Here is a 27,178-nt window from a genome sequence, read left to right as displayed (position 1 = left end):
TTGTGCAAAGTGCACCAGAGGTTAATGATCTACCATCCAAATATACAACAGATATCCTTTCTGGCTTTTTCAGAGCCACAGGCTTTTCTCCCTTTTGTGTTCATTTCCTGTCAAGTCTGACATTTCAAAGAATACCAAAGAAGCTTAAAAATTTGTTTACAAGTTTGTCATCAAATCAGGACTCTAAAAATACAAGCTATTCATTACAACTGTACTGACATGTAAAACTGGTCTTCATTTAAATTTTGGAAAAATAATAAAATGGAAACAGTTTTAATCTTTTCTTTTGTAAAAGTGCTCTGGCCAAACATTTGTGCAACTGAATGAAGAAACCTGCTAATGTTTAGTGACTACAAAAAAAACAGTACGACAAAACCCAATTTAATGAGTCAGCTATATTTGACAACATTTAAAGGAGGCTCAGTTCTCTTGTGACTTATTAAAATTAAATACAACAGTTAATTACTAGTACTTCTATGCTCTCCATATAGTAAGTACCACTCCGAAACAATATTATTCAGAAGATATGATGCATTTAATACAGGAAAATAGAAATGATACCCTTTAAGTATACATATTTAAAAATACTTTATCAATCACTAAATACTATACATAACTCTTTCGGCTGTGATGAAGGAACAGAGATCAGATTTGTCTCAACTACAAAATCGAACAACATAAATGAAATAATAGTTTTCAGACAATGAACAACAAACAGTATAGGACAGTAATCTGTGAGAGAAAGAAAGCAAATGGTAAGCCCCACCTTTGCCTGGAGACAGTTCCCAGGCTACAACACAGGGAGGAAAAACTGAAATAGATCCCAGTAGTCTGCCCGGTTGGAGAAAACAGAGTTGAGAATTCAAGAAAGCTAAGGCAGTTAAAATTAGCAGGACAGAATAGCAGAGCAGAGAGTTACACAGAAAGGAGAGAGCTGCAAAGACAGAGCTCCAGGAGGCTGCAGAGGGTTACTCTCAAGTTTTCACCCTAGTACTGATCAGTGCAGGAAAACTACCCAAAGCCAGAAAAAGAACAATTCCAGGAGCTGACATAGGGCCAAGAAGAGTTTTGATTTCCACCAGCCAGGGTGGAAAAACCTTGTAATATATGGGACATCAGGTAGAGTACTCAGAAGGGGACTGCCTCAACAGTGGGGAGAAATTAGCCATAGATTAAAGACTGCCCTGGCTTTGTCTATAAACAACAACAAAAGTCTTTAAAAGATCAAACCGTTTCCAAGTAACTAAACTGAGTCCCAAAACACAGCTCGAGAATAGTGAAAGGAATATAAAAATATCCAGGATAAAATTCACAATGTCTGGCATCCAATAAGAAGTCATCAAGGTAAAATTCACAATGTCTGGCATCCAGTAAGAAGTCATCAAGCAGACAAAAACAAACAAACAAACAAACAAAACCCAGAAAAACATGACCCTTGAAAGGAGAAATATCAGTTAACAGAAACAGTCCTAAAAAGACATAGATGTTAGAATTAGTAAATGGGAACTTTAAAACAATCATTATAACTATATTCCATATGTTTAAGAAAGTAAAGGAAAGCACAAATATGTTAAAGAGAGATATGGAAGATTTAGAAAAGGATTCAAGTCAAACTTCTAGAGATGAAAAACAGAATACCTAAGATTAAAAATATAGTAGATGGAATAGCAAATTAGACATTTTAGCAGAAAAAATTAATGAACTTGAAGACATAGCTATAGAAACTATTTCAAACGAAACAGAAACAAAAACATCTGGAACCAAAAAAAAAGAAGAACAGAGCATCATGATGTGAGCTGTGGGACAATTTCAAGTGACCTAATACATGTATGACTGGAATCCCTGAGGGAAGGGGTGGCGGGAGTCAACAAAAACATTTTAAGGAAATAATGGCCCCAAATGTCCAGATTTGATGAAACCTATAAGCTCACCTTTCGAAGCAGAACTCCAAACAAGAAAAACATGAAGAAAATTAAACCAAGGCACACCATAATCAAATTGCCTAAAACCAGTGATAAAGAGCTGCTGTGTAAGAAGCACAAGTACTCTAAAACCAAAATGCTATAAGATGCATAGTTTCTCACATGAGAAGCCCAGAAGGATGAGATGAGGAGGGAAAAAGAAAGAAAGGAAGGGAGAGGTAAGCACATACCAAGAAGCAGCAAGGTTCCAGACTTGCGAGTTAAGAAGCATCTTGGAAGTGGATCCCGCCTCAGACACCAGCTGATACTACATGGTCAGGGATGAAGTGCACAGTCAAGCTCTTCCCAAATCCCTGACCCACAGAATCATGAGCAAAATAAAATGATTGTTTTAAGCCACTAATGTGTCATCCAGCAATAGATAACATTTCTAATGGCTCTTTTCTGTCAACATTTAATCCTTCCTTTCCCATCTTAAAAACTAATCTTCCCTCCACCTCACACACCTCCAGCTATACGTTTACTTCCCTTCTCAGACGAGACTGATGAAAGCTATCTATAATGACTGTCTCCACTTTATCTCTCACTCACATCTCATCCAAATTCCACTGCAATCTACTCCTGCCCCCACCACTTCTTGTAACAGTCCTCGCTACCTTCACCAGTGGCTTCCTTATTGCTGAAACTAATGAACACTCTTCAGTTCTTACTGACTGCTCCTACAGTGTCTGAAACAGCAAGCGCTCACTCAGACCTTTCAGTACCCTCTCTTTCAGAGAGCGAGTATGACACCACTTCTGATACTCCTCCAGTCTCTGAGGAGGAATATCAGATGCCTCAATCTCTTTTATAGGCTTCTCTTTTCTGTCTATCGCTTAAATGTTGAAGCTCCCCAGGATTCTATCTTTAATATTACCAGATGCATAGGTCCCCTACAAAAGGTTTTTATTTGAGGAATTAGCATAATGAGATTTGTTCTGCATTTATGAAAAAATTTCTCAGGTGGCTGTGAGAGAAATAGTATTAAGGCAGCAAGAGATGTGGGGAGATCAACAGGGAAAGTCCATAGTCGCCCACAAAAAAGACCATTTAGAGAATAAAGTACCTGGTCTACTTCAGTTTACAAAGATTTTACCAAAAACATCGGATACAGTTTGAATATACTGAAAGTAAAATATCCAAATCTCACCTCATCATCTGCTGGCATTATAAACTGCTTAGCAGATTTAAGAGGTCTAAACATCCGGAGGTCATTCAATCTAACGCTTAGGTATGGTTCATTTTTTGTTTGTTTGTTTGTTTTTGTTTTTTTTGGTGGTACAGGGCCTCTCACTGCTGTGGCCTCTCCCGTTGTGGAGCACAGGCTCCGGACGTGCAGGCTCAGCGGCCATGGCTCACGGGCCCAGCGGCTCCGCGGCATGCGGGATCTTCCCGGACCAGGGCACGAACCCGCATCCCCTGCATCGGCAGGCGGACCCCCAACCACTGCACCACCAGGGAAGCCCTAGGTATGGTTCATTTTAAACCACCTCTAATCTTCCAAATTTCCAGAGAACAAGATTTCACTAGGTTTTTCAATAGATTGTTTAGCATTTTACATTCATATATTGCCTGTTAATCTCTCTGGGATCAAAATAAACAGAAGTGTGCTTATTCCTTCTTATAGTTATTCTGTTCTTTATTATTTCTCAAGATTGTGAAGTAAAGATACTGAACCCTTTCCCTATGCAACGATTAAAAATACAATGATGTTCTTTCTTTCATTAAATTATCAACAGGTAAAAGTAATAATATCACTTGATGTTTCCCTAGGTAAACAACACTGAATATGTTCTTATAAATCACTACAGTTTAATGAGAGATTCATTATAATACAGAATCAAAAAACCATGAAAGTTTGCTCTGATTCTTGATCTGGATTTTGATTATCATGGGTGTGTTCCATTGCTCTGATTCTTGATCTATTGTATATGTTGGTAATGTGGGTATATTTAATTTGTAAAAAATCCTTTGAACTACAACTTGTGATACATACTTTTCTGTATATATGTTATACTTCAATAAAGAAAAAAATCCTAAAGCCTGTGAAAGCTCAAATAGATCTATAGTATGTCTCTTCTCTAAAATGTCAATTATTCTCACAGGAAAAATTCACATATTGTGTTTGTGTAGGATGACTTATCTTCACAGTTACCCACTACCACTCCATTCTTTACAATTGAAACAGTAGTATGTGTTGATTTTTTAAAAATCCAAACATTAAAAATCATCTATAATTTCATCCCCTAGAAATACCACACTTAGAATTTAAATTCAGAGGCTTATTATGACTTCCACATCATCCTATTATTAAAAAATTATACCCTTTTCCAGACTTTGTGCATGTCACTTTTTCTCCAAAAATAAAGGAATATTGTTTTGAATCCTAGAACACCAGTAACTGAACTAAACAGGCTTGAGCACAAGCAGTTGTTAAACCATACATTTCTACTATTTCCTCCACAACTTTCAGAGCTCATGTCTTTTCTATATCCTCACAATGTCTATCTCAATGCAAGGCATACAGCAGATGTGTACTGATGGAAATAAAAGTAGTTCTCTAAAAGAATGAGAATAGTCACTTTCAGATAATACAGTGATGTCTTGATTTCAATTTCTAGGAAGAGAGGGCACAACAGCCTCTGAAAAGTATTCTATCTGCTTGTTTCATTTATTGATCTATTTATTTATTTTTGCTACTTTCATTTAACCCCCGGATTCTGAGAGTTTTCTCCTAACCACTCCTTTTCTTCTACAGTGGAAGCTCCTGTATAAAGGAGTTACCCAATTCAATCTTAGCAATAGTGTCTTTCTATCAACTTCCCATACTTCTCTCCTTTTCTATCCACTCTGTCTATACAGCAATACAAGAAAAGCACTAAGAAACAAGTTACTCTTAGACATTACATTTTTAAAATATCAAAAAAGTAAAACTTGGTTTACATGTACAGATTAGGATTCTAATATAACTAAAGTCTTAATTTTTCTATTGCCATTTCTATATACTGATAAAAATGAAAAGATATATGCTTAGCATATGCAACAATTTCAGAAGAAACCAACTCTATATTAATCTAAAAACCTGATGCTTAACAAAGTATTACCCAACTATGAAGATTTAAAGAGCATAACAGAAGAACTCCATATAAATATTTTACTATTACTACATAGGAAATGTCATCTTTACTAAAATAAAGCCTTATCAATAGGTTATATGCTATAAATAGACTACCTAGAGAATATGCTTTGTGCCCTTATAATGCTATAAACAATAACTATAATTGTGTAGATTTTTGGATTACCTTTAACAATGGGACAAAAAAAATGAGATAAAAATGAACTAAAAATCTGTATTTTTAAATCATATCAATAGCATAATCTCAATTTTTTTCATCATTTTGTTGAAATTTTAAGAGCAGACATTTAAATTTTCATACATGACACCTCTATTTTAAATAAAGTTCCCAAATACTTTAAAGAATTCTGCTTTGTTTTGAAGGGCCAAGCTTTAAGAAAAGCTATTCATAAATAAATCCCTGTATCAGACAGTCTGGGGAGCTCAAAGAAAACTCCATTCTAATATTCCACTTGTTTCTTGGGCTATACACTGAAACAACATTATTCATTAAATTTCATATTTGTAAAAAAAAAAAATTTCATATTTGTTCTTGAGGTAAATGTTAACAAATACCTCTCACTAACAGATAACTGTTATCCATATGCATATGAATATCTTTAACTATTTTAGCTAGTTACTTACTGAGAGCCATGCAAGGGATTCCATGATTCGATGTTCACATCGTTCTAAATGTTTAATCATTTCTCTGGTCAAGTTGGCTTCTGCTTTGATAAAACTTTCAATCACTTTGTAAAAATCAAAAGCTTTTAAATTAAGTACATTCAGAATCCAAGGGAAGGACAAATCTGTTCCAGTATCCAGATTCTGAGATGTACTTCCTAAAAATGAAAGAAAAACGTAACTTAGGTATGAAATGTTAAGCCTTGAATGACATATTTTTTGGTTTGAAGGTTTTATCAAACAAAAAATTAAAACACAGTAGAAAGGCTAAACAAAAATTTTTATTTAGAACATAATTTTTTATTCTGGGGTCCACAGACTCCTAGGAAATAGGCTTCCAAAGTTTGAGTGTATGTGCATATATATGTCTTTCCTGGATAGAAGGCTCACAGCTTATATCAAATTTTCAAAGGTTTAAACACCCTAAACTTGTATCCAGGACACGTTTAACATCTAACCAGCAATGCATTAGCATATCCATTTTAACTGTCTCATTAATCCTCGATTAAGAGAGGAAGTGATTCTTTAAGATTTTGACAATTTGATTGGTTAGTAAATATGTTTTAATTATGCATTTCTTGGTTATAAATGAGGATTCACAGTTGTCCATATTTGTTTACTAATTTAAGTTCCTCTTTTATTATATATTTGTATCCTTAGATAAATTTTCTTCTGTTGTTTTTTGCAAACAAAACTTTTTTTGGACATTTGCAACATTATTTGCAAAATAATACGTGTTTAAAATTATATTTAAAAAAAAAAACACTATTGATGACCTCTGTTCTGTTTATCTGGTGGATTCTAGCCCCAACCTTTCGTCTCATAACCACAGAATATATATGTAGCAGTGCTTCCATATCAGTGGAATCTGCTCAGTAGTACTCCTCAGGCATTTTACAGTCTCATAAGTCTTTGAAGGGGTTTCAATAGGTACACTTCCTGGATTCAGGATAGTCCAGAATAGGAGTCTAGTGAAACTATTCCCAAGATGACATGAAATAATTCAGGTTAATAAACCACTTTATGGTGACCACATTACGGTGACCAATTACATTCTTCAGTATATACTGATCTAAAATATGCATTTCTTCTCCTTAACTCCTTAACTTCTCCATTCCGCCCACCACAAAAACCCATACCACACATTAGGTAAGTTTTTTTTAACTTTAAATTGAACTAAAATGTTTATTTACTAAAATTTAACTTACTGCTATATGTAGCCATTACAACCTCAAGAGCGCATGCCAACAAAGACATATGAAAGATGTTGTCATTCAGGAGTTTGCTAAAGGAAAAAAAAGAATGATTTTGTAACATTTACTTTTAAAAAAAGAAGAAATTGTTTTACTAAAACAAAAATTTACCTAAAATTTTGAATGGATAATCGTTCTTCTTCCTAAAACAGATTAAAAAAAAATTAACTGAAGCCTTCTTTGTGTCAGCATTAAATTTTTTTTCTATTATATTCTTTTAAACTTACTGATTTAAGCATGGATTCCATTACTCGGTAATACAATCGGACTCCAAGTTTGTATCGCTACAAAGAAAGAAAAAAAATTAGATCCCACTATTTTAGAAAACCATAACAATTACTGATTTTTTAAAAGTTTTCTCTTGAGACACATTCCTGACCCTTCTTAGGAATATGGCTACCAAGAGATCACAAAAGCTTGCTTGTCTAAAACTCAAGATTTAAGTATAAAATGATGGTTTTAACATTCCTGATAAATTTTCAAGAGGAGGGGTCCAGTAGTTGGTTTTCTATCATTCCACTTCAGTCTACATCATTCAACAGATATATGTGTACTAAGAATATATTACGTACCTGGTACTATTTTAACCATTTTACATACTAATGTAATACTTCTTGTGACCTAGAACACATATTTTCAAGATAGCTCTCCAGGATTAAGATAATAGTCTCTTTCCATAAAACTGGTCAAAGGCAAAAATCAGACCTACCTGATCTTATAAGCAAAAAGTTATCAAACAACTAGTTTTCATTAGTCCAAAGAACAGTCAAATTTTAGATAAACACACACACACACAGACAAACACACACCAAAATCCTTCATTCCAAATTATGAGTACAAATTTCATATATAACCAAAAAGAACTTTTAAATATAATGGTTTAAAACACAGACGGAATCAAAATATAACCTTACTACACCGAAATAAATGTGTATAGTAGATTACAGTTTTCAAATATATTTTATATATTACCTCATTAATGCCACAGAGAAAAGCAGAGCAAATATAGAAACCTGAATCTCAGAGAAGTTAGATGACAGCTCATATATGATAGAACCAGATATAAACCCAGGGCTCTGATCCAGAGCCCACTGGCTTACCATATATTAGTTTTAGATTTTCTGAAATAATAATAGTAATAGTAAAAACAACATCATTTAATAACATCACTGATAAATGGCATGTATAATATGATTCCATTTGTATAAGTATATGCACACATGAATATTCATATATGTAAAAGTTAAAGAATATACACCAAAAACTTAATGTTAGCAAGATTTTGATTTTTTTCTTACTGTATTTTTTAAATTTTCTACAATTCTTCTAAAATTTTCTGCATGTTTACTTTTGGTTTCTGTAATGGAGTGAGAGGAGCTGTCCCATAAAGCTTTCCATAAACAGCAGCATACACAAGCAGCTGGGATATGGTATCTTCCAATATTTTATACTATTGGACAGATACTATTACAGCATTTATATAACTGGGACAGATGTTGCATTTGAAATTATTTACTATATAGTGGCACTAATCAAAATGAACTCAAGTTACCTGTGATCCAATTTCCATACATCCCTGTCCCACAGCTTTAGCAAATTTCTCTTTAAAGATGTACCCAATATCCTTCACTCTTTTCAGGATACTTTCCTTTGGATTCACTGTGCAATTCTTTAAGAAGGAAAAACACGAATTAACATTGAGGATACTGTTTAATCAGAGAATTAACATTTTCTGTTCTATACTACATGACTTATCACTCTCAATTGTTTATACTGTGGAAACACTTCCACAATAAACTAGGTAAATACAACTACTGAAAATATGAGGAACATAAAGGATTCCATTCTGGGATAATAGTGACCAAAAATACTAGAGTACAACTAAAAAACTATTATCTAAATTTCCTGCTGGCAAGTTAGGGAAGAACAGATTTGTTAGCCCTTTCCATTATCCATCAAAAACAGCCTCACAGATATTACAATTGATACCACAGGAATACAAATGATCATAAGAGACTACTATGAACAACTGAATGCCAACAAACTAGACAACCTTGAACAAATGGATAAATTCCTAGAAACATACAACCTTCTAAGGTTGAATCATAAGGAACAGAAAATCTGAAAAGACTAATTACTAGTAAGAAGAAAGAATAGGTAACCAAAAACCTCCCAATAAATAGAAGTCCAGAACCAGGTGGTTTCACTGGTGAATTCTATCAAACATTCAAAGAAGAATTACTGCAAATCCTTCTCAAACTATTCCAAAAAAACAGAAGATGAGGAAACACTCCCAAACTCATTTTATGAGGCCAGCACTGTCCTGATACCAAAACAAGGACACCACAAGGAAAGTAAATTATAGGCCAATATCCCTCCTGAATACAAATGCAAAAATCCTTAACAAAATATCAGCAAACCCAATTCAAGAATACATTAATATTCTTGAAAGGATCTTATACCATGATCAAGTGGGATTTATCCCAGTGATGGTTCCATATCTGCAAATCAATCAATGATATGCCATATTAACAAAATAAAAGATTAAAATTATGTGATCATCTCAACAGATGCAGAAAAAGCATTGGACAAAATTCAACATCAATTTATGATAAAAACTCTTAACAAAGTGAGTATGGAGGGAATGTACCTCAACATAATAAAGGCCATACATGACAAGCCCACAGCTAACATTATACTCAACAGTGAAAAGCTGAAAGCTTTTCCTCTAAGGTCAAGAACAACACATGGATGCCCACTCTTGCCACTTTTATTCCATAGTATTGGAAGTCTTAGAGCAGTTAGGCAAGAAAAAGAAATAAAAGGCATCCAAATTGGAAAGGAGGTAAAACTGTCATTATTTTCAGATGACATGATATTATATATAGAAAACCTTAAAGACTCCACAAAAAACCTGTTAGAACTAATAAAAAAAATCAGTAAAGTTGTAGGATACAAAATCAACATAGAGAAATCAGTTGTATTTCTATACACTAATAACACACTTTCAGAAAGAGAAATTAAGAAAACAATCACATGTACAGTTGTATCCAGAATAAATTTAACCAAGAAGGTGAAAGATCTGTACAATGAAAACTTAAGACCCTAATGAAAGAAACGTTAAAAGACACACGTAAATGCAAAGCTACTGCATGCTCATGGAGTGGAAGAATTAATATTGTTAAAATGCCCATACTACCCAAAGCGATATACAAATTCAATAAACTTCTTGTCAAAATTCCAAGGTATTTACACAGAAATAGAACAAACAATTCAAAATTGTGCAGAACCACAAAAGACCCCAAATAGCCAAAGCAATCCTGAGAAAGAAGAACAAAGCTGGAGGCATCAAACTATATTATAAAGCTACAGTAATCAAAACAGTTTGTTATTGATATAAAAACAGAGATCAGGGTTTCCCTGGTGGCACAGTGGTTGAGAGTCTGCCTGCTGATGCAGGGGACGCGGGTTCGTGCCCCAGTCCGGGAGGATCCCACGTGCCACAGAGCGGCTGGGCCCGTGAGCCATGGCAGCTGAGCCTGCGCATCCAGAGCCTGTGCTCCACAACGGGAGAGGCCACAACAGTGAGAGGCCCGTGTACCGCAAACAAAAACAAAAACAAAAACAAAAAAACAGAGATCAATGGAACAGAATAGAGAGTCCAAAAATAAACCCATGCATATGATCAATTAATTTACCACAAAAGAGCCAAGAATATACAGTAAGAAAAGGACAGTCTCTTCAATAAATGTGTTGGTAAAACTGGAAAGCCAGTTTCAAAAAAATGAAATTATACCACTGTCTTTCACCACACACGAAAATTAACTCAAAATGGATTAAAGACTTGAACATAAGACCTGAAACCATGAAACTCTTAGAAGAAAACATGGGTGGTAAGCTCCTTGTCATTAGTCTTGGAGATGGTATTTTGGAATTGACTCTGGAAGAAAAGGCAGCAAAAGCAAAATAAACAAGTGGGACTGTTTCAAACCAAAATGTTTCTGCACAGTGAAGGAAACTATCAACAAAAAGAAAAGGCCACCTGCTGGATGGGAGAAGATATTTGCAAACGATATATCTGATAAAGGGTTAATATCCAAACATACAAAGAACGCATACAACTCAACACCAAAAAGCAAACTAGCTGATTAAAAAAATGGGCACAAGAAATGAATACACATCTTTCCAAAGAAGACATACAGATGGCTAGCAGTCACATGAGATGCTCAACATCACTAATCATCAGAGAAATGCAAATCAAAACCATTATGAGATATCACCTCACGTCTGTCTAACGGCTATTATCAAAAAGAGAACAAATAACAAGTGTTGGCGAGGTTATGGAGAAAAGGGAACCCTCATGCGCTGTTGGTGGGAATGTAAATTGGTGCAGCCACTGTGGAAAACAGTTTGGAGGCTCATCAAAAAGTTAAAACCAGAACTACCATACAATCCAGCAATTCCACTTTTGGGTATTTATCTGAAGAAAATGAAAACACTTAATCTGAAAAGATATGCACCCCTATGTTCATTGTAGCATTATTTACAATAGCCAAGAATAGAAACAACCTAGGTGCCCACTGATAGATGAATAATAAAGATGTGGTATATATATACAATGGAATATTATTTGGCCATAAAGAAAAAACAAATTTTGCCATTTGTGACAACAAGAATGGACCTAGAGAGTATTATGCTAAGTGAAGTAGATCAGACAAAGAAAGCAAATACTGTATGATTTCACTTATATGTGAAATCTAAAAAAAAAAACAAATGAACAAACACAACAAAATAGAAACAGAGTCATAGAGATAGAGAACAAACAGATGGTTGCCAGAAGCGAGGGATGTGGGGAAAGAGAGAAACAGATGAGGGAGATTAAGGGGTACCAACTTCTAGTTACAAAATAAATGAGTCACAGGTATGAAATGTACAGTGTAGGGAATACAGTCAATAATTATATAATATCTCTGTACAGAGACAAATGGTAACTAGACTTACCGTGGTGATCATTTTGAGATGTACAGAAATATCGAATCACTATACTGTGCACCAGAAACTAACCCAGTGTTGTAGGTCAATTATACTTCAAAAAGAAACAAACTCATAGAAAAAAGATCAAATTTGTAGTTACTAGAGGCGGGGGGTGGGTAGGGGAAGGGGGAACTGAATGAAGGCAGTCAAAAGGTACAAACTTCCATTTATAAGGTAAATAAGTACTAGGGATGTAATGTACAACATGATTAATATAATTAACACTGCTGTATGTTATACATGAAAGTTGTTGGGAGTAAATCCTGAGGGTTCTCTTCACAAGGAAAAAAATTTTTTTTCTATTTCTTTTACTTTGTATCCAAATGAGATAATGGATGTTCACTCAACTTATTGTGATGCTAATTTCATGATGTATGTAGGTCAACCCATTATGCTGTATACCTTAAACTTATACAGAGAAGCCCGGAAAGATGGCGGAAGAGTAAGACGCGGAGATCACGTTCCTCCCCACAGATACACCAGAAATACATCTACGCGTGGAACAACTCCTACAGAGCATCTACTGAACGCTGGCAGAAGACCTCAGACCTCCCAAAAGGCAAGAAACCCCCCACGTACCTGGGTAGGGCAAAAGAAAAAACTAAACAGAGACAAAAGGACAGGGACGGGTCCTGCACCAGCGGGAGAGAGCTGTGAAGGAGGAAAAGTGTCCACACACTAGGAAGCCCCTTCGCGGGTGGAGACTTCGGGAGGCGGAGTGGGGGAGCTTGGGAGCCGCGGAGGAGAGCACAGCAACAGGGGTGCGGAGGGCAAAGCGGACAGATTCCAGCGCAGAGGATCGGGCCGACCGGAACTCGCCAGCCGAGAGGCTTGTCTGCTCGCCCGCCGGGGCGGGCGGGACTGGGAGCTGAGGCTCCGGCTTTTGTCGGAGCGCCGGAAGAGGACTGAGGTTGGCGGCGTGAACACAGCCTGCAGGGCGTTAGTGCACCGCGGCTGGCCGGGAGAGAGTCCGGGGAGAAGTCTGGAACTGCCGAAGAGGCAAGAGACTTTTACGTCCCTCTTTGTTTCCTGGTGCACGAGGAGAGGGGATTAAGAACGCTGCTTGAGAGAGCTCCAGGGACGGGCGCGAGCCGCGGCTAAGAGTGCGGAGCCCAGAGACAGACATGAGACGCTAGGGCCGCTGCTGCCGCCACCGGGAGGCCTGTGTGCGAACACAGGTCACTGGCCACACGCCCTTCCGGGGAGCCTGTGCAGCCCGCCACTGCCAGGGTCCCGGGATCCAGGGACAACTCCCCCGGGAGAACGCACAGGCGCGCCTCAGGCTGCAACGTCTCGCCGGCCTCTGCCGCCGCAGGCCTGCCCCACACTCCGTGCACCTCCCTACCCCCCGGGCCTGAGTGAGCCAGAGCCTCCGAATCAGCGGCTCCTTTAACCCCGTCCTGTCTGAGCAAAGAACAGACGCCCTCCGCCGACCTACACGCACAGGCAGGGCTAAATCCAAAGCTGAGCCCCTGGGAACTGTGAGAACAAAGAAGAGAAAGGGAAATCTCTCCCAGCAGCCTCAGAAGCAGCGGATTAAAGCTCCACAATCAACTTGATATACCCTGCATCTGTGGAATACCTGAATAGACAACGAATCATCCCAAATTAAGGAGCCCTGTGGATGAAAGGCGCTTGGTGCTGCAGCCAGGAGTCAGTGCTGTGCCTCTGAGGTGGGAGAGCCAACTTCAGGACACTGATCCACAAGAGACCTCCCAGCTGCACATAATATCAAACAGCAAAAATCTCCGAGAGATCTCCATCTCAACGCCAGCACCCAGCTTCACTCAACGACCAGCAAGCTACAGTGCTGGACATCCTATGCCAAACAACTAGCAAGACAGGAACACAACCCCACCCATTAGCAGAGAGGCGGCCCAAAATCATAATAAGTCTACAGACACCCCAAAACACACCACCAGACGTGGACCTGCCCACCAGAAAGACAAGATCTAGCCTCATCCACCAGAACACAGGCACTAGTACCCTCCACCAGGAAGCCTACACAACCCACTGAACCAACCTTAGCCACTGGGGACAGACACAAAAAACAACAGGAACTACGAACCTTCAGCCTGCAAAAAAGGAGACCCCAAACACAGTAAGATAAGCAAAATGAAAAGACAGAAAAACACACCGCAGATGAAGGAGCAAGATAAAAACCCATCAGACCTAACAAATGAAGAGGAAATAGGCAGTCTACCTGAAAAAGAATTCAGAATAATGATAGTAAGGTTGATCCGAAATCTTGGAGATAGAATGGACAATAGAATGGACAAAATGCAAGAATCAGTTAACAAGGACCTAGAAGAACTAAAGATGAAACAAGCAACGATGAACAACACAATAAATGAAATTAAAAGTACTCTAGATGGGATCAATAGCAGAATAACTGAGGCAGAAGAACGGATAAGTGACCTGGAAGATAAAATAGTGGAAATAACCACTGCAGAGCAGAATAAAGAAAAAAGAATGAAAAGAACTGAGGACAGTCTCAGAGACCTCTGGGACAACATTAAACGTACCAACATTCGAATTATAGGGGTTCCAGAAGAAGAAGAGAAAAAGAAAGGGACTGAGAAAATATTTGAAGAGATTATAGTTGAAAACTTCCCTAATATGGGAAAGGAAATAGTTAATCAAGTCCAGGAAGCACAGAGAGTCCCATACAGGATAAATCCAAGGAGAAATACGCCAAGACACATATTAATCAAACTGTCAAAAATTAAATACAAAGAAAACATATTAAAAGCAGCAAGGGAAAAACAACAAATAACACACAAAGGAATCCCCATAAGGTTAACAGCTGATCTTTCAGCAGAAACTTTGCAAGCCAGAAGGGAGTGGCAGGACATATTGAAAGTGTTGAAGGAGAAAAACCTGCAACCAAGATTACTCTACCCAGCAAGGATCTCATTCAGATTTGATGGAGAAATTAAAACCTTTACAGACAAGCAAAAGCTGAGAGAGTTCAGCACCACCAAACCAGCTCTACAACAACTGCTAAAGGAACTTCTCTAGGCAAGAAACACAAAAGAAGGAAAAGACCTACAATAACAAACCCAAAACAATTAAGAAAATGGGAATGGGAACACACATATCGATAATTACCTTAAATGTAAATGGACTAAATGCTCCCACCAAAAGACACAGATTGGCTGAATGGATACAAAAACAAGACCCATATATATGCTGTCTACAAGAGACCCACTTCAGACCTAGAGACACATACAGACTGAAAGTGAGGGGATGGAAAAAGATATTTCATGCAAATGGAAACCAAAAGAAAGCTGGAGTAGCAATTCTCATATCAGACAAAATAGACTTTAAAACAAAGACTATTAGAAGAGACAAAGAAGGACACTACATAATGATCAAGGGATCGATCCAAGAGGAAGATATAACAATTGTAAATATTTATGCACCCAACATAGGTGCACCTCAATACATAAGGCAAATACTGACAACCATAAAAGGGGAAATCGACAGTAACACATTCATAGTAGGGGACTTTAACACCCCACTTTCACCAATGGACAGATCATCCAAAATGAAAATAAATAAGGAAACACAAGCTTTAAATGATACATTAAATGAGATGGAGTTAATTGATATTTATAGGACATGCCATCCAAAAACAACAGAATACACATTTTTCTCAAGTGCTCATGGAACATTCTCCAGGATAGATCATATCTTGGGTCACAAATCAAGCCTTGGTAAATTTAAGAAAATTGAAATTGTATCAAGTATCTTTTCCGACCACAACGCTATGAGACTCGATATCAATCACAGGAGAAGATCTGTAAAAAATACAAACACATGGAGGCTAAACAATACACTACTTAATAACGAAGTGATCACTGAAGAAATCAACGGGGAAATCAAAAAATACCTAGAAACAAATGACAATGGAGACACGACGACTCAAAATCTATGGGATGCAGCAAAAGCAGTTCTAAGAGGGAAGTTTATAGCAATACAATCCTACCTCAAGAAACAGGAAACATCTCGAATAAACAACCTAACCTTGCACCTAAAGCAATTAGAGAAAGAAGAACAAAAAAACCCCAAAGTTAGCAGGAGGAAAGAAATCATAAAAATCAGATCAGAAATAAATGAAAAAGAAATGAAGGAAACGATAGCAAAGATCAATAAAACTAAAAGCTGGTTCTTTGAAAGGATAAACAAAATTGATAAACCATTAGCCAGACTCATCAAGAAAAAAAGGGAGAAGACTCAAATCAATAGAATTAGAAATGAAAAAGGAGAAGTAACAACTGACACTGCAGAAATACAAAAGATCATGAGAGATTACTACAAGCAACTCTATGCCAATAAAATGGACAACCTGGAAGAAATGGACAAATTCTTAGAAAGGCACAAGCTGCCAAGACTGAATCAGGAAGAAATAGAAAATATGAACAGACCAATCACAAGCACTGAAATTGAAACTGTGATTAAAAATCTTCCAACAAGCAAAAGCCCAGGACCAGATGGCTTCACAGGCGAATTCTATCAAACATTTAGAGAAGAGCTATCACCTATCCTTCTCAGACTCTTCCAAAATATAGCAGAGGGAGGAACACTCCCCAACTCATTCTACGAGGCCACCATCACCCTGATACCAAAACCAGACAAGGATGTCACAAAGAAAGAAAACTACAGGCCAATATCACTGATGAACATAGATGCAAAGATCCTCAACAAAATACTAGCAAACAGAATCCAACAGCACATTAAACGGATCATACACCATGATCAAGTGGGGTTTATTCCAGGAATGCAAGGATTCTTCAATATACGCAAATCAATCAACGTGATACACCATATTAACAAATTGAAGGAGAAAAACCATATGATCATCTCAATAGATGCAGAGAAAGCTTTTGACAAAATTCAACACCCATTTATGATAAAAACCCTGCAGAAAGTAGGCATAGAGGGAACTTTCCTCAACATAATAAAGGCCATATATGACAAACCCACAGCCAACATCGTCCTCAATGGTGAAAAACTGAAAGCATTTCCACTAAGATCAGGAACAAGACAAGGTTGCCCACTCTCACCACTCTTATTCAACATAGTTTTGGAAGTTTTAGCCACAGCAATCAGAGAAGAAAAGGAAATAAAAGGAATCCAAATCGGAAAAGAAGAAGTAAAGCTGTCACTGTTTGCAGATGACATGATACTATACATACAGAATCCTAAAGATGCTACCAGAAAACTACTAGAGCTAATCAATGAATTTGGTAAAGTAGCAGGATACAAAATTCATGCACAGAAATCTCTGGCATTCCTATACACTAAGGATGAAAAATCTGAAAGTGAAATCAAGAAAACACTCCCATTTACCATTGCAACAAAAAGAATAAAATACCTAGGAATAAACCTACCTAAGGAGACAAAAGACCTGTATGCAGAAAATTATAAGACACTGATGAAAGAAATTAAAAATGATACAAATAGATGGAGAGATATACCATGTTCTTGGATTGGAAGAATCAACATTGTGAAAATGACTCTACTACCCAAAGCAATCTACAGATTCAATGCAATCCCTATGAAACTACCACTGGCATTTTTCACAGAACTAGAACAAAAAATCTCACAATTTGTATGGAAACACAAAAGACCCCGAATAGCCAAAGCAATCTTGAGAACGAAAAATGGAGCTGGAGGAATCAGGCTTCCTGACTTCAGACTATACTACAAAGCTACAGTAATCAAGACAGTATGGTACTGGCACAAAAACAGAAATATAGATCAATGGAACAGGATAGAAAGCCCAGAGATAAACCCACGCACATATGGTCACCTTATCTTTGACAAAGGAGGCAGAAATGTACAGTGGAGAAAGGACAGCCTATTCAATAAGTGGTGCTGGGAAAACTGGACAGCTACATGTAAAAGTATGAGATTAGATCACTCCCTAACACCATACACAAAAATAAGCTCAAAATGGATTAAAGACCTAAATGTAAGGCCAGAAACTATCAAACTCTTAGAGGAAAACATCGGCAGAACACTCTATGACATAAATCACAGCAAGATCCTTTTTGACCCACCTCCTAGAGAAATGGAAATAAAAACAAAAGTAAACAAATGGGACCTAATGAAACTTAAAAGCTTTTGCGCAGCAAAGGAAACCATAAAGAAGACCAAAAGACAACCCTCAGAATGGGAGAAAATATTTGCAAATGAAGCAACTGACAAAGGATTAATCTCCAAAATTTATAAGCAGCTCATGCAGCTTAATAACAAAAGAACAAACAACCCAATCCAAAAATGGGCAGAAGACCTAAATAGACATTTCTCCAAAGAAGATATACAGAGTGCCAACAAACACATGAAAGAATGCTCAACATCACTAATCATTAGAGAAATGCAAATCAAAACTACAATGAGATATCATCTCACACCAGTCAGAATGGCCATCATCAAAAAATCTAGAAACAATAAAAGCTGGAGAGGGTGTGGAGAAAAGGGAACCCTCTTACACTGTTGGTGGGAATGTAAATTGATACAGCCACTGTGGAGAACAGTATGGAGGTTCCTTAAAAAGCTACAAATAGAACTACCATATGACCCAGCAATCCCACTACTGGGCATATACCCTGAGAAAACCATAATTCAAAAAGAGTCATGTACCAAAATGTTCATTGCAGCTCTATTTACAATAGCCCAGAGATGGAAACAACCTAAGTGTCCATCATCGGATGAATGGATAAAGAAGATGTGGCACATATATACAATGGAATATTACTCAGCCATAAAAAGAGACGAAATTGAGCTATTTGTAATGAGGTGGATAGACCTAGAGTCTGTCATACAGAGTGAAGTAAGTCAGAAAGAGAGAGACAAATACCGTATGCTAACACATATATATGGAATTTAAGAAAAAAAAAATGTCATGAAAAACCTAGGGGTGAAACAGGAATAAAGACACAGACTTACTAGAGAATGGACTTGAGGCTATGGGGAGGGGGAAGGGTAAACGGTGACAAAGCAATAAAGAGGCATGGACATGTATACACTACCAAACGTAAGGTAGATAGCTAGTGGGAAGCAGCCGCATGGCACAGGGAGATCAGCTCGGTGCTTTGTGACCGCCTGGAAGGGTGGGATAGGGAGGGTGGGAGGGAGGGTGACGCAAGCAGGAAGAGATATGGGAACATATGTATATATATAACTGATTCATTTTGTTGTGAAGCTGAAACTAACATACCATTGTAAAGCAATTATGCTCCAATAAAGATGTTTAAAAAAATTAAAAAGAAAAAAAAAAAAAAACTTATACAGAGCTGTACATCAAGCATATCTCAATAAAACTGGAAGAAAAAAATGTCTATAGCTTCTAAGATTTTACTTACACACAGAAGAAAAGATGCCATTAATTTTTAAAATGAAGACACCTGAACTAATAAAGAAGCAAATTCAAAGAAAAACTTAATGGTCTTCAAGATATGCCCACTCTGAGATAGGCCATTTGTAGTGTACATAAAACTCTGCAGTTAAACTGTTGCGCTTCATTTAATGTTAAGCTTTAAACTGAGCTCTGGAAAATGTCTTTGAGGCAGAATTTTCTACCCAACTGAAGTAGTTTAAAATAAAAAAGACTTCCTACATACTCCAAATGTTGGAGGAAATATTGAAAACAATATTTAAGAAGAGAGAGATTATCATTCTTTTTACTTCTACCATTATCCCTTCTAAAAGTTCTAAGTAACTGGGTAGCTATGTTTGGGAAATATTCTTGTGCTACAGATAACCCACAAATAAAAGCAACTTTATGCAAACTGGACAAACAAAATCAGTTTTGAGCCAACACAATTATGAATATGATGACAGAGAATACTCTGTTAATTCTTGGGGGGGTGGAAATATAAACAAGACAACAAAGAATATGACAAAACCACAGGCAGCTTATGATATTAAATGGAATGTTAACCACACAAAGCACTTACCGGATAAGCCAAATTTTAGTAAGTCTCCTAGCCTCATCCAACTGCCACAGATGAGCATTTCAGTGGCTCCCAAGCCTCACTTGATTTTAAAGGAGTAAAAGAGCAAACAAGGAATATAGACACTAGTTTTCATTCTCTCTCTTCCTCTCTCCCTTTTTTGAGGGGAGGGAGGCTAGCAGGGGTCCTTCAGATATCAAACTCAGGGTCCATCAGGAGTTGCCAACTGCAATGCACACAGGGCCACTCAAGAAATGTAAATGAAAGTGGGCTAAATAAAAAAGACCGTAGAGATATGGCAAATGTTAAATCCTGTGTAATGTCACATTCAAAGAAAATATCTTAAAAGAGCCAGAGAGAAAAGATAAACTATAAAGGAACAACAGATGGACTGACAGAAAACATCTTAGTAGCAATGAGAGCCAGGAAATAGTGAAGTAATATCTTCAAACTACTAAGAGAAAGTAAAGGTCAGCCTAGAATTGAAGATCCAGGTAAACTACCTTACAAAAAATAAGAGTGAAGATATTTTAAAAAAATATTTATGTATGTATATATGTATGTAATTTATTTATTTATTTATTTGGCTGTGCCAGGTCTTAGTTGTGGCATGTGAGATCTTAGTTCCCTGATCAGGGATCGAACTCGGGCCCCCACATTGGAAGAGTAGAGTCTTTATCACTGGACCACCAAGGAAGTCCAAGAGTAAAGATATTTTAAGACAAAAAACAAAACAAAAAGCTTGTAAGCTCATCCCAAACTAACCCCCACTAAAGGAATGATTAGAAGATGTATCTGAAGAAAGAAGAAAATAATTATGAAAGTGAGGTCTAAGTTATAAAAAAGAATGGTGAGCAACACAAAAAGTAAATATGAGAAAATCTAAAAACAACACTGTCTAAATAAAATGATACTACTAATAATATCTAATTTGGAGAGTTAAAAAAAGCAAGAGGGCTTCCCTGGTGGTGCAGTGGTTAAGGATCCGCCTGCCAAGGCAGGGGACACGGGTTCGAGCCCTGGTCTGGGAAGATCCCACACGCCACGGAGCAACGAAGCCCGTGTGCCACAACTACTGAGCCTGCGCTCTAGAGCCCACGAGCCACGACTACTGAGCCCGCGTGCCACAACTACTGAAGCCCGCACGCCTAGAGCCCGTGCTCTGCAACAAGAGAAGCCACTGCAATGAGAAGCCCACACACCGCAACAAAGAGTAGCCCCAGCTCGCCACAACCAGAGGAAAGCCCGCGTGCAGCAACAAGGACCCAACACAGCCAAAAAAAAAAATTAAAAAAAAAAAAGCAAGAAATGAGATAATAGACAACTACATGTTGGTTGGGAAATGGGTGTTTAAAAAAACACTCAGTATTTTAACTTCTAATTTCAAATTTATTTGCCAAAATATCATAATAAATAATGTTTCATATATGGCTTACATTAAAATAGGAAATCAGATTTTCTGACGGTTGATCACTTGCTGAATTTAAGATCATCATTAATTGCTGGATAGTATTCATGACAGTCCTAGAAAAAAATAGGAAGAAGTGTTAAGCAATGAAGGAATAAAAAGAAAAAATGATAAGTATTTCATAAGTTACACATATCTTCAATCTCATTGTCTCCTGTTTATCTTTAAGAAGTTCTCTGAAGTAAGACTTTATAAAAGCCTTAGTGTACTGCTGTTTATGAGGAATTACATTTGACTTAAATCTTTAAGAAAGCATATGTCGATCATCAGTAAGTTTATAATTAAAGAACTGATATGCTTATTTACTAATAGAACTAAATATCAACAAAACAATTGATGAAAAAGTAATGACATTATTTTAAGGATAAAACATAAACTGGCATCAAAATGGTAATATTTTAAGAAAACATTATTACAAATAAATATTAAAAATTTTCAAATAAAGACAGTAAGATATTTAGTAACTCAAGTAGAGAACCAAGTGACTGTCCTTTACAGAGACCTTCAAGATGAAAAGATACATAATTTTAGAAGTCATCGTCACTAAAACATAAAAGTAGGTCAATCTCTTTGAGATCTCTTTAATTATATAATTGTGTGTGTGTGTGTGTGTGCGCGCACACACGTGTCTGTGTATGGTATATGGTAAATATTAATGTTCCAATTTTGGAGTAGCAGTTCATTGCTACTCTGTAGGCACTGTTTAATGATGCAAAAAACTGTAGAATGTTTATAGCCAAAAGGGTCTTTAAATATTATTTAATAAAACATGTTCAGTGTTCTCAGTCAAGCCTCTCTAAACTGATATCTACACTTCCTCAACTTTTAAATATATTGCTTCTGTGACGTGTACATGTACTAATCTACTTAAGCCACAATGACTAAAGCCATAAGTGACCAACTGCTAAAACCAAAATATCTTTTTTATTTGTTCTGATACTTGATTTTCTTGAGGTATTTGACACTCTTAAACACTTGCTCTCTTCTGAAACTCCCTTCCTCCCTTGGCTTCTTTGGCTTCATTCTCTGGCCTCCCCAATCACACCTCTCATTCTCTTTAATCTAACTTCTATCTCATCCTTAAATGCTAGCATTCTTTAGGGTTCGGCCTTTAGCCAACCGTTATTGCTATTATGCACCCTCATTTCAGGCAACCTCATTCTGTTTGGTTTTTTTTGAATTTTATTATTTTTTTTATACTGCAGGTTCTTATTAGTCACCCATTTTATACACATCAGTGTGTGTGTATACATGTCAATCCCAATCTCCCAATTCATCACACCACCCCCCCGACCCTGTTTTTCTGATTTAACTCTCCCTGATGATTCCCAAATCTATAAGATCGTTATATCCTACTACTTACTACATTATCTTCTTCATATCCCATAAATGCCTTAAGAATAATATTCTAAATATGAATTCATCAACTATTTATCAAACCTGTTCTTGCTCTTTCACTCCAACTGCCTACCTCTTGGTTCATATCTTCAGCATCTCTCAACTGGATTACTGCAATAGAGCATTTTGAGATTCTGACTATGTCTATGGCAGCAGGGTCTAGGCATATGTACTTTGAAAAAAAAAAAACTCCTCAGGTTATCCTAATTTGCCTAACCACTGTGACAGACTGACAGGTCTCTCTATTTCTCACCACGCCCTCCTCAGTCCATCTTTTCACAAACTACTACCATGTAAACTTTCACAAATCAAGTCTGATTTTATCCTAGCCCTGCTTAACACCCAGGTATAGCAACAGGCCATATCCTGCACAAGTTAAAGCCCAAACTTCTGAGTATGGAATATAAGGCCTTTCATGATCTAATACCCACCCTCCTCTCCTGCCATTTCATCTTCCCATTTAGTCCATCAATACAGAGCTGCTTATAGTTCCCCAGATGCATCATGTTGTTTCATACTTCCATGCCTTTGCACATGCTGTCAGTCTCCTGTGACACAAACTTACATGTTTCAAAATTCAGTTCAAATATCACTTCATAAAGTCCCTTCTGTGCCATCTCATTAACTTGTCCTATGTCTCTTACCATATTTAAACAAAAATGTATTTTTATGTATCTATGTAGTCATTTGAAAAGATTACTGATTGTTTTACTATGTACCAAGTATTCTCCTAGCTCCTAATGATTAAATGGTGAACAAGAAAGTCATGGTCCATGTGGTATGGACTTAAAGACTATTGTGGGTATTGACAAAAACAAGCAAACACACAGATGAATTTATAATTACAAATTGTGATACATACTTTGAAGGAATAGAACAGGATGCTGTGAGAAAGAATAATAAAGGAAAATACTTCAGAGAGAAATAAGTCCTCAAAAAAGTAGTATTTGTGCTGAACCTAAAAGAAGGGTAGTAGTTGGCAATTCATAGAAAAGAAGGAAGAGTTTCCAGAAGAAACAAAAGTGGGGCTTCCCTGGTGGCGCAGTGGTTGAGAGTCCGCCTGCCGATGCAGGGGACACGGGTTCATGCCCCGGTCCGGGAAGATCCCACATGCCACGGAGCAGCTGGGCCCGTGAGCCATGGCCGCTGAGCCTGCGCGTCCAGAGCCTGTGTTCCGCGACGGAAGAGGCCACAACAGTGAGAGGCCCGTGTACCGCAAAAAAAAAACAAACAAAAACAAAACAGAAGAAACAAAAGCAAATATGAAGGTCACTGAGTACAAAAGAAGATTTTGGAGAGTTCAGAAAACTGGCTAGTACATAATGAGCAGGAAAACAAGATGAGGTTGGAGAGGTAACAGAAGCTAGATCATATAAGGTCTTGTAGGCACTGTTAAGGGATTTGCACTGTATTTCAATTGCAGTAGGAAGCAATCACAAACTTAACAGCAATCTAGCTCTCTGATTTCATGTCTTTTGGTCTTGGTGACTGATACTAGGTGTGTCTGAAATGCTGCTTCCTCACTGAGTACTTGTTCTTCATCATTTATTTAAGCATTCTTTTCTCCACACATTACCACATAAAGTTCTCAGTTGTTCTGTTCTCACTGAAGAGCAAGGCATATGAGGAAAAATGTGAAAAGCAACAGATGGATGGATGGCACACCACTAAGGTAAAACATTTCTACCATATAATCACAGTCATTTCAACCAAAGCTACATCCAATTAAGTAGCTTTTTCAAAATACTCCAAAGAGTGAATTCCATGGCAGTGCAGTGGTTAGGACCTGGCTTTCACTGCCAGGGCCTGGGCTCCATCCTGGTGGAGGAACTAAGATCCTGCAAGCCACGCATTGCAGCCAAAAAAAAAGCATGATCTGATTTACATTTCTAGAATATTATTCTGGGGGCTCTCTGGAGAATATATTTGGTGATAGGGAGAGAGGAATAGTCATGAGAGTAGAAACAGCAAGATCAGTTAGTAGGCTACTGCAAAAATTCCAAGAGAAGGAGAGAGATATCTTGGACAAGGGTGGGAAGAGTAGGAATGGGGAACAGTAGATGAACTCAAATACTTAGGAGGCAGACTCAGCAAGACTTGAAAACAGATTAGATGTGGGAAGCAAGTGAGGAAAAGGACACTAAAAAATGGCTCCAATCTTTCTAGGTTATATACAGAGCAAATGGTGATACTTTTTTTTTCTCTTTTTTATATACTGAAATGGAACACATTCTCATTCTGGGTTATATACCTTAAGGACAGACAGAACTACGTCTAATAATCATATCCTCAGCAACTAGTAACATGTCTGGCATACAAAGAGCACTCAATATATATTTGCTGCATGTATATACAAATATATAATGAAACAAATGAATAAACCCGAAGCACTATAAAGTACTGAATAAATAATTATAATGAAAATCAAAAGTAAGAAAATTCATACCGAACTGGAGTCTGTGGAAGAATCACATTTACCTCTTCATCAGGGTTACTTTTTCGTGGTGTTCTCTGCATTTCAAAACTAAATAATGATAAACAAAGTCATTCAGACTGAAAACTTACAATTTGTGATTTATGAGTCAAAAAAGCAGTAAAGTACCTTCTGTTGACTCATAACATCATACAAAATGGTTAAGTAAATAATAGAAGTGATAGGAAATAGATGATCCAGAAGCTGCTTAAATAAATAAAATTTTTTTTTATCATAATTTTTAAGTTGGGTTTCTTTCCACTAGGTTTACAACAAACGGTGTACCAATCACTAAGAATTTTTTTGAAAGTGAAAGTTAGATGTTTGTTTTCTCTAGAATGTTAGATGTTGATGATATTACTAGCAAGGTTGTTCAGTATCAAAAAATAAAACTCAAGTTTTTCAAACATTACGCCTTCCAAAAACTTACTTTGACTTAAAATCTGAAACATTTTATTTGTGTTTAACTTCCAAATTTTATATATATACATATTTTTTTAGTTAATATTAAAAGATTTCATGCTGAAGACTTAAAATTAACCACACTTACAATCATTCAAAAATTTTTTACGGGCGTATCTCATTTTATTGCACTTTGCTTTACTGTGCTTCACAGATACTGTGTTTTATTACATATTGAAGGTTTGTAAACTCTGCATTGTCATATGATGGTTATCATTTTTTAGAAATAAGGTATTTCTAAATTAAGGTACACACACTGTTTTTTGGATATAATGCTATTGCACACTTAACAGACTATAGTACATTGTAAACATAACTTTTACATGCACTCAGAAACCAAAAAGTTTGCGTGATTTGCTTTATTGCAATGGCCTGGAACGGAAAACACAATATCTCACAGGTGCCTGTAGTTACCGTCAACCATTCCTACTTTAGGATTCTATATGCCAATTCAAGAGAATACAATTTTATACTAACTTTTTAAAAAATGAACCAGCATATCAACAAATAATAATATATCATGTATAATACCTGTCTGTAGGATCAGCCTGAAGAGTTTTATCATGATCCAGAAATAATCTTGCATCTATATCTTTGTTTTTAAGGTAAATTTCTTCATATTGTTTAGAGAGACTTTCCACCTCAAAGGCAAAAAATATTGATGATTATCCTTTTCATGTCATTACTTCTCAGTACACAGAAATACAGATTTAATTAAAGAATCTTCATAAAAATATACACTTAATTTTACACTATACAGACTTCACATGGAATATAAATAAGGCATATCTAAAAGTGAAGTAAAGAAAATTGCAGATTTTTTTCAACTCAATTTTAAACCTATTTTATGCACATATCTCACATTTTATCTAGACAAGGATCACCAATGCTACAGAACAGTACTGAAATGGAATTGTAAGATGAAAAGACATTATTATAACCACTTAATTGCCGAGATCCTCCATCCTATACATCACTCACTTTTAATCTTCTACTACACTTATCAATATAAAACAATTTTTCAAACACTGTAACAGACCTTTATTATGTATTCTTCCTATCTTTTCTAAATCCTTTGGTTCACTCTGACTCCCTTCAGTTACGTATCTTGGGCAAGAGTATAAGCTCAATTAATTAGCCCAATTAACATACTTGCACAATTTATTTCCAATCTTAGCACTTTTCCAAATGCTACAAACTATAATTCTTTTATCAGTTCTGATTCATAATATTCTAATCATAATATAAAAACCAGTGCCCAGTAGAAAACCATTTAGCAGCCTTCTCCTGTGACTTTTGTGTGTGTGTGTGTGTGTGGTACGCGGGCCTCTCACTGTTGGGGCCTCTCCCGTTGCAGAGCACAGGC

General features: G+C 36.8%; 1 protein-coding gene and 1 long non-coding RNA gene across 8 annotated transcripts in view; one reads left to right on the top strand and one right to left on the bottom strand.

The window, feature by feature from the left end:
• Positions 1-27,178, bottom strand: part of RB1 (RB transcriptional corepressor 1) — a 144,590-nt gene that overhangs the window by 65,184 nt on the left and 52,228 nt on the right. For all 7 annotated transcript variants that reach the window (XM_033436824.2, XM_033436823.2, XM_033436825.2 and 4 more), the window contains 8 exons: positions 26,344-26,453; positions 25,324-25,401; positions 21,448-21,535; positions 8,566-8,682; positions 7,241-7,297; positions 7,125-7,156; positions 6,969-7,045; positions 5,722-5,918 (listed from right to left, as the gene is read on the bottom strand). In XM_033436824.2, coding sequence (XP_033292715.1) covers positions 5,722-5,918; positions 6,969-7,045; positions 7,125-7,156; positions 7,241-7,297; positions 8,566-8,682; positions 21,448-21,535; positions 25,324-25,401; positions 26,344-26,453 — 756 coding nt within the window. The remainder of the gene's footprint in view (positions 1-5,721; positions 5,919-6,968; positions 7,046-7,124; positions 7,157-7,240; positions 7,298-8,565; positions 8,683-21,447; positions 21,536-25,323; positions 25,402-26,343; positions 26,454-27,178) is intronic.
• Positions 1,123-1,427, top strand: LOC125961926 (uncharacterized). Its single transcript, XR_007473061.1, has 2 exons — positions 1,123-1,344; positions 1,387-1,427. It is a non-coding gene; the product is annotated as an uncharacterized LOC125961926 (long non-coding RNA).

The sequence above is a fragment of the Orcinus orca genome, chromosome 18 (assembly GCF_937001465.1).
Source record: "Orcinus orca chromosome 18, mOrcOrc1.1, whole genome shotgun sequence".
Classification (NCBI taxonomy): domain Eukaryota; kingdom Metazoa; phylum Chordata; class Mammalia; order Artiodactyla; family Delphinidae; genus Orcinus; species Orcinus orca.
This window is presented reverse-complemented; position numbering and strand designations above follow the sequence as displayed.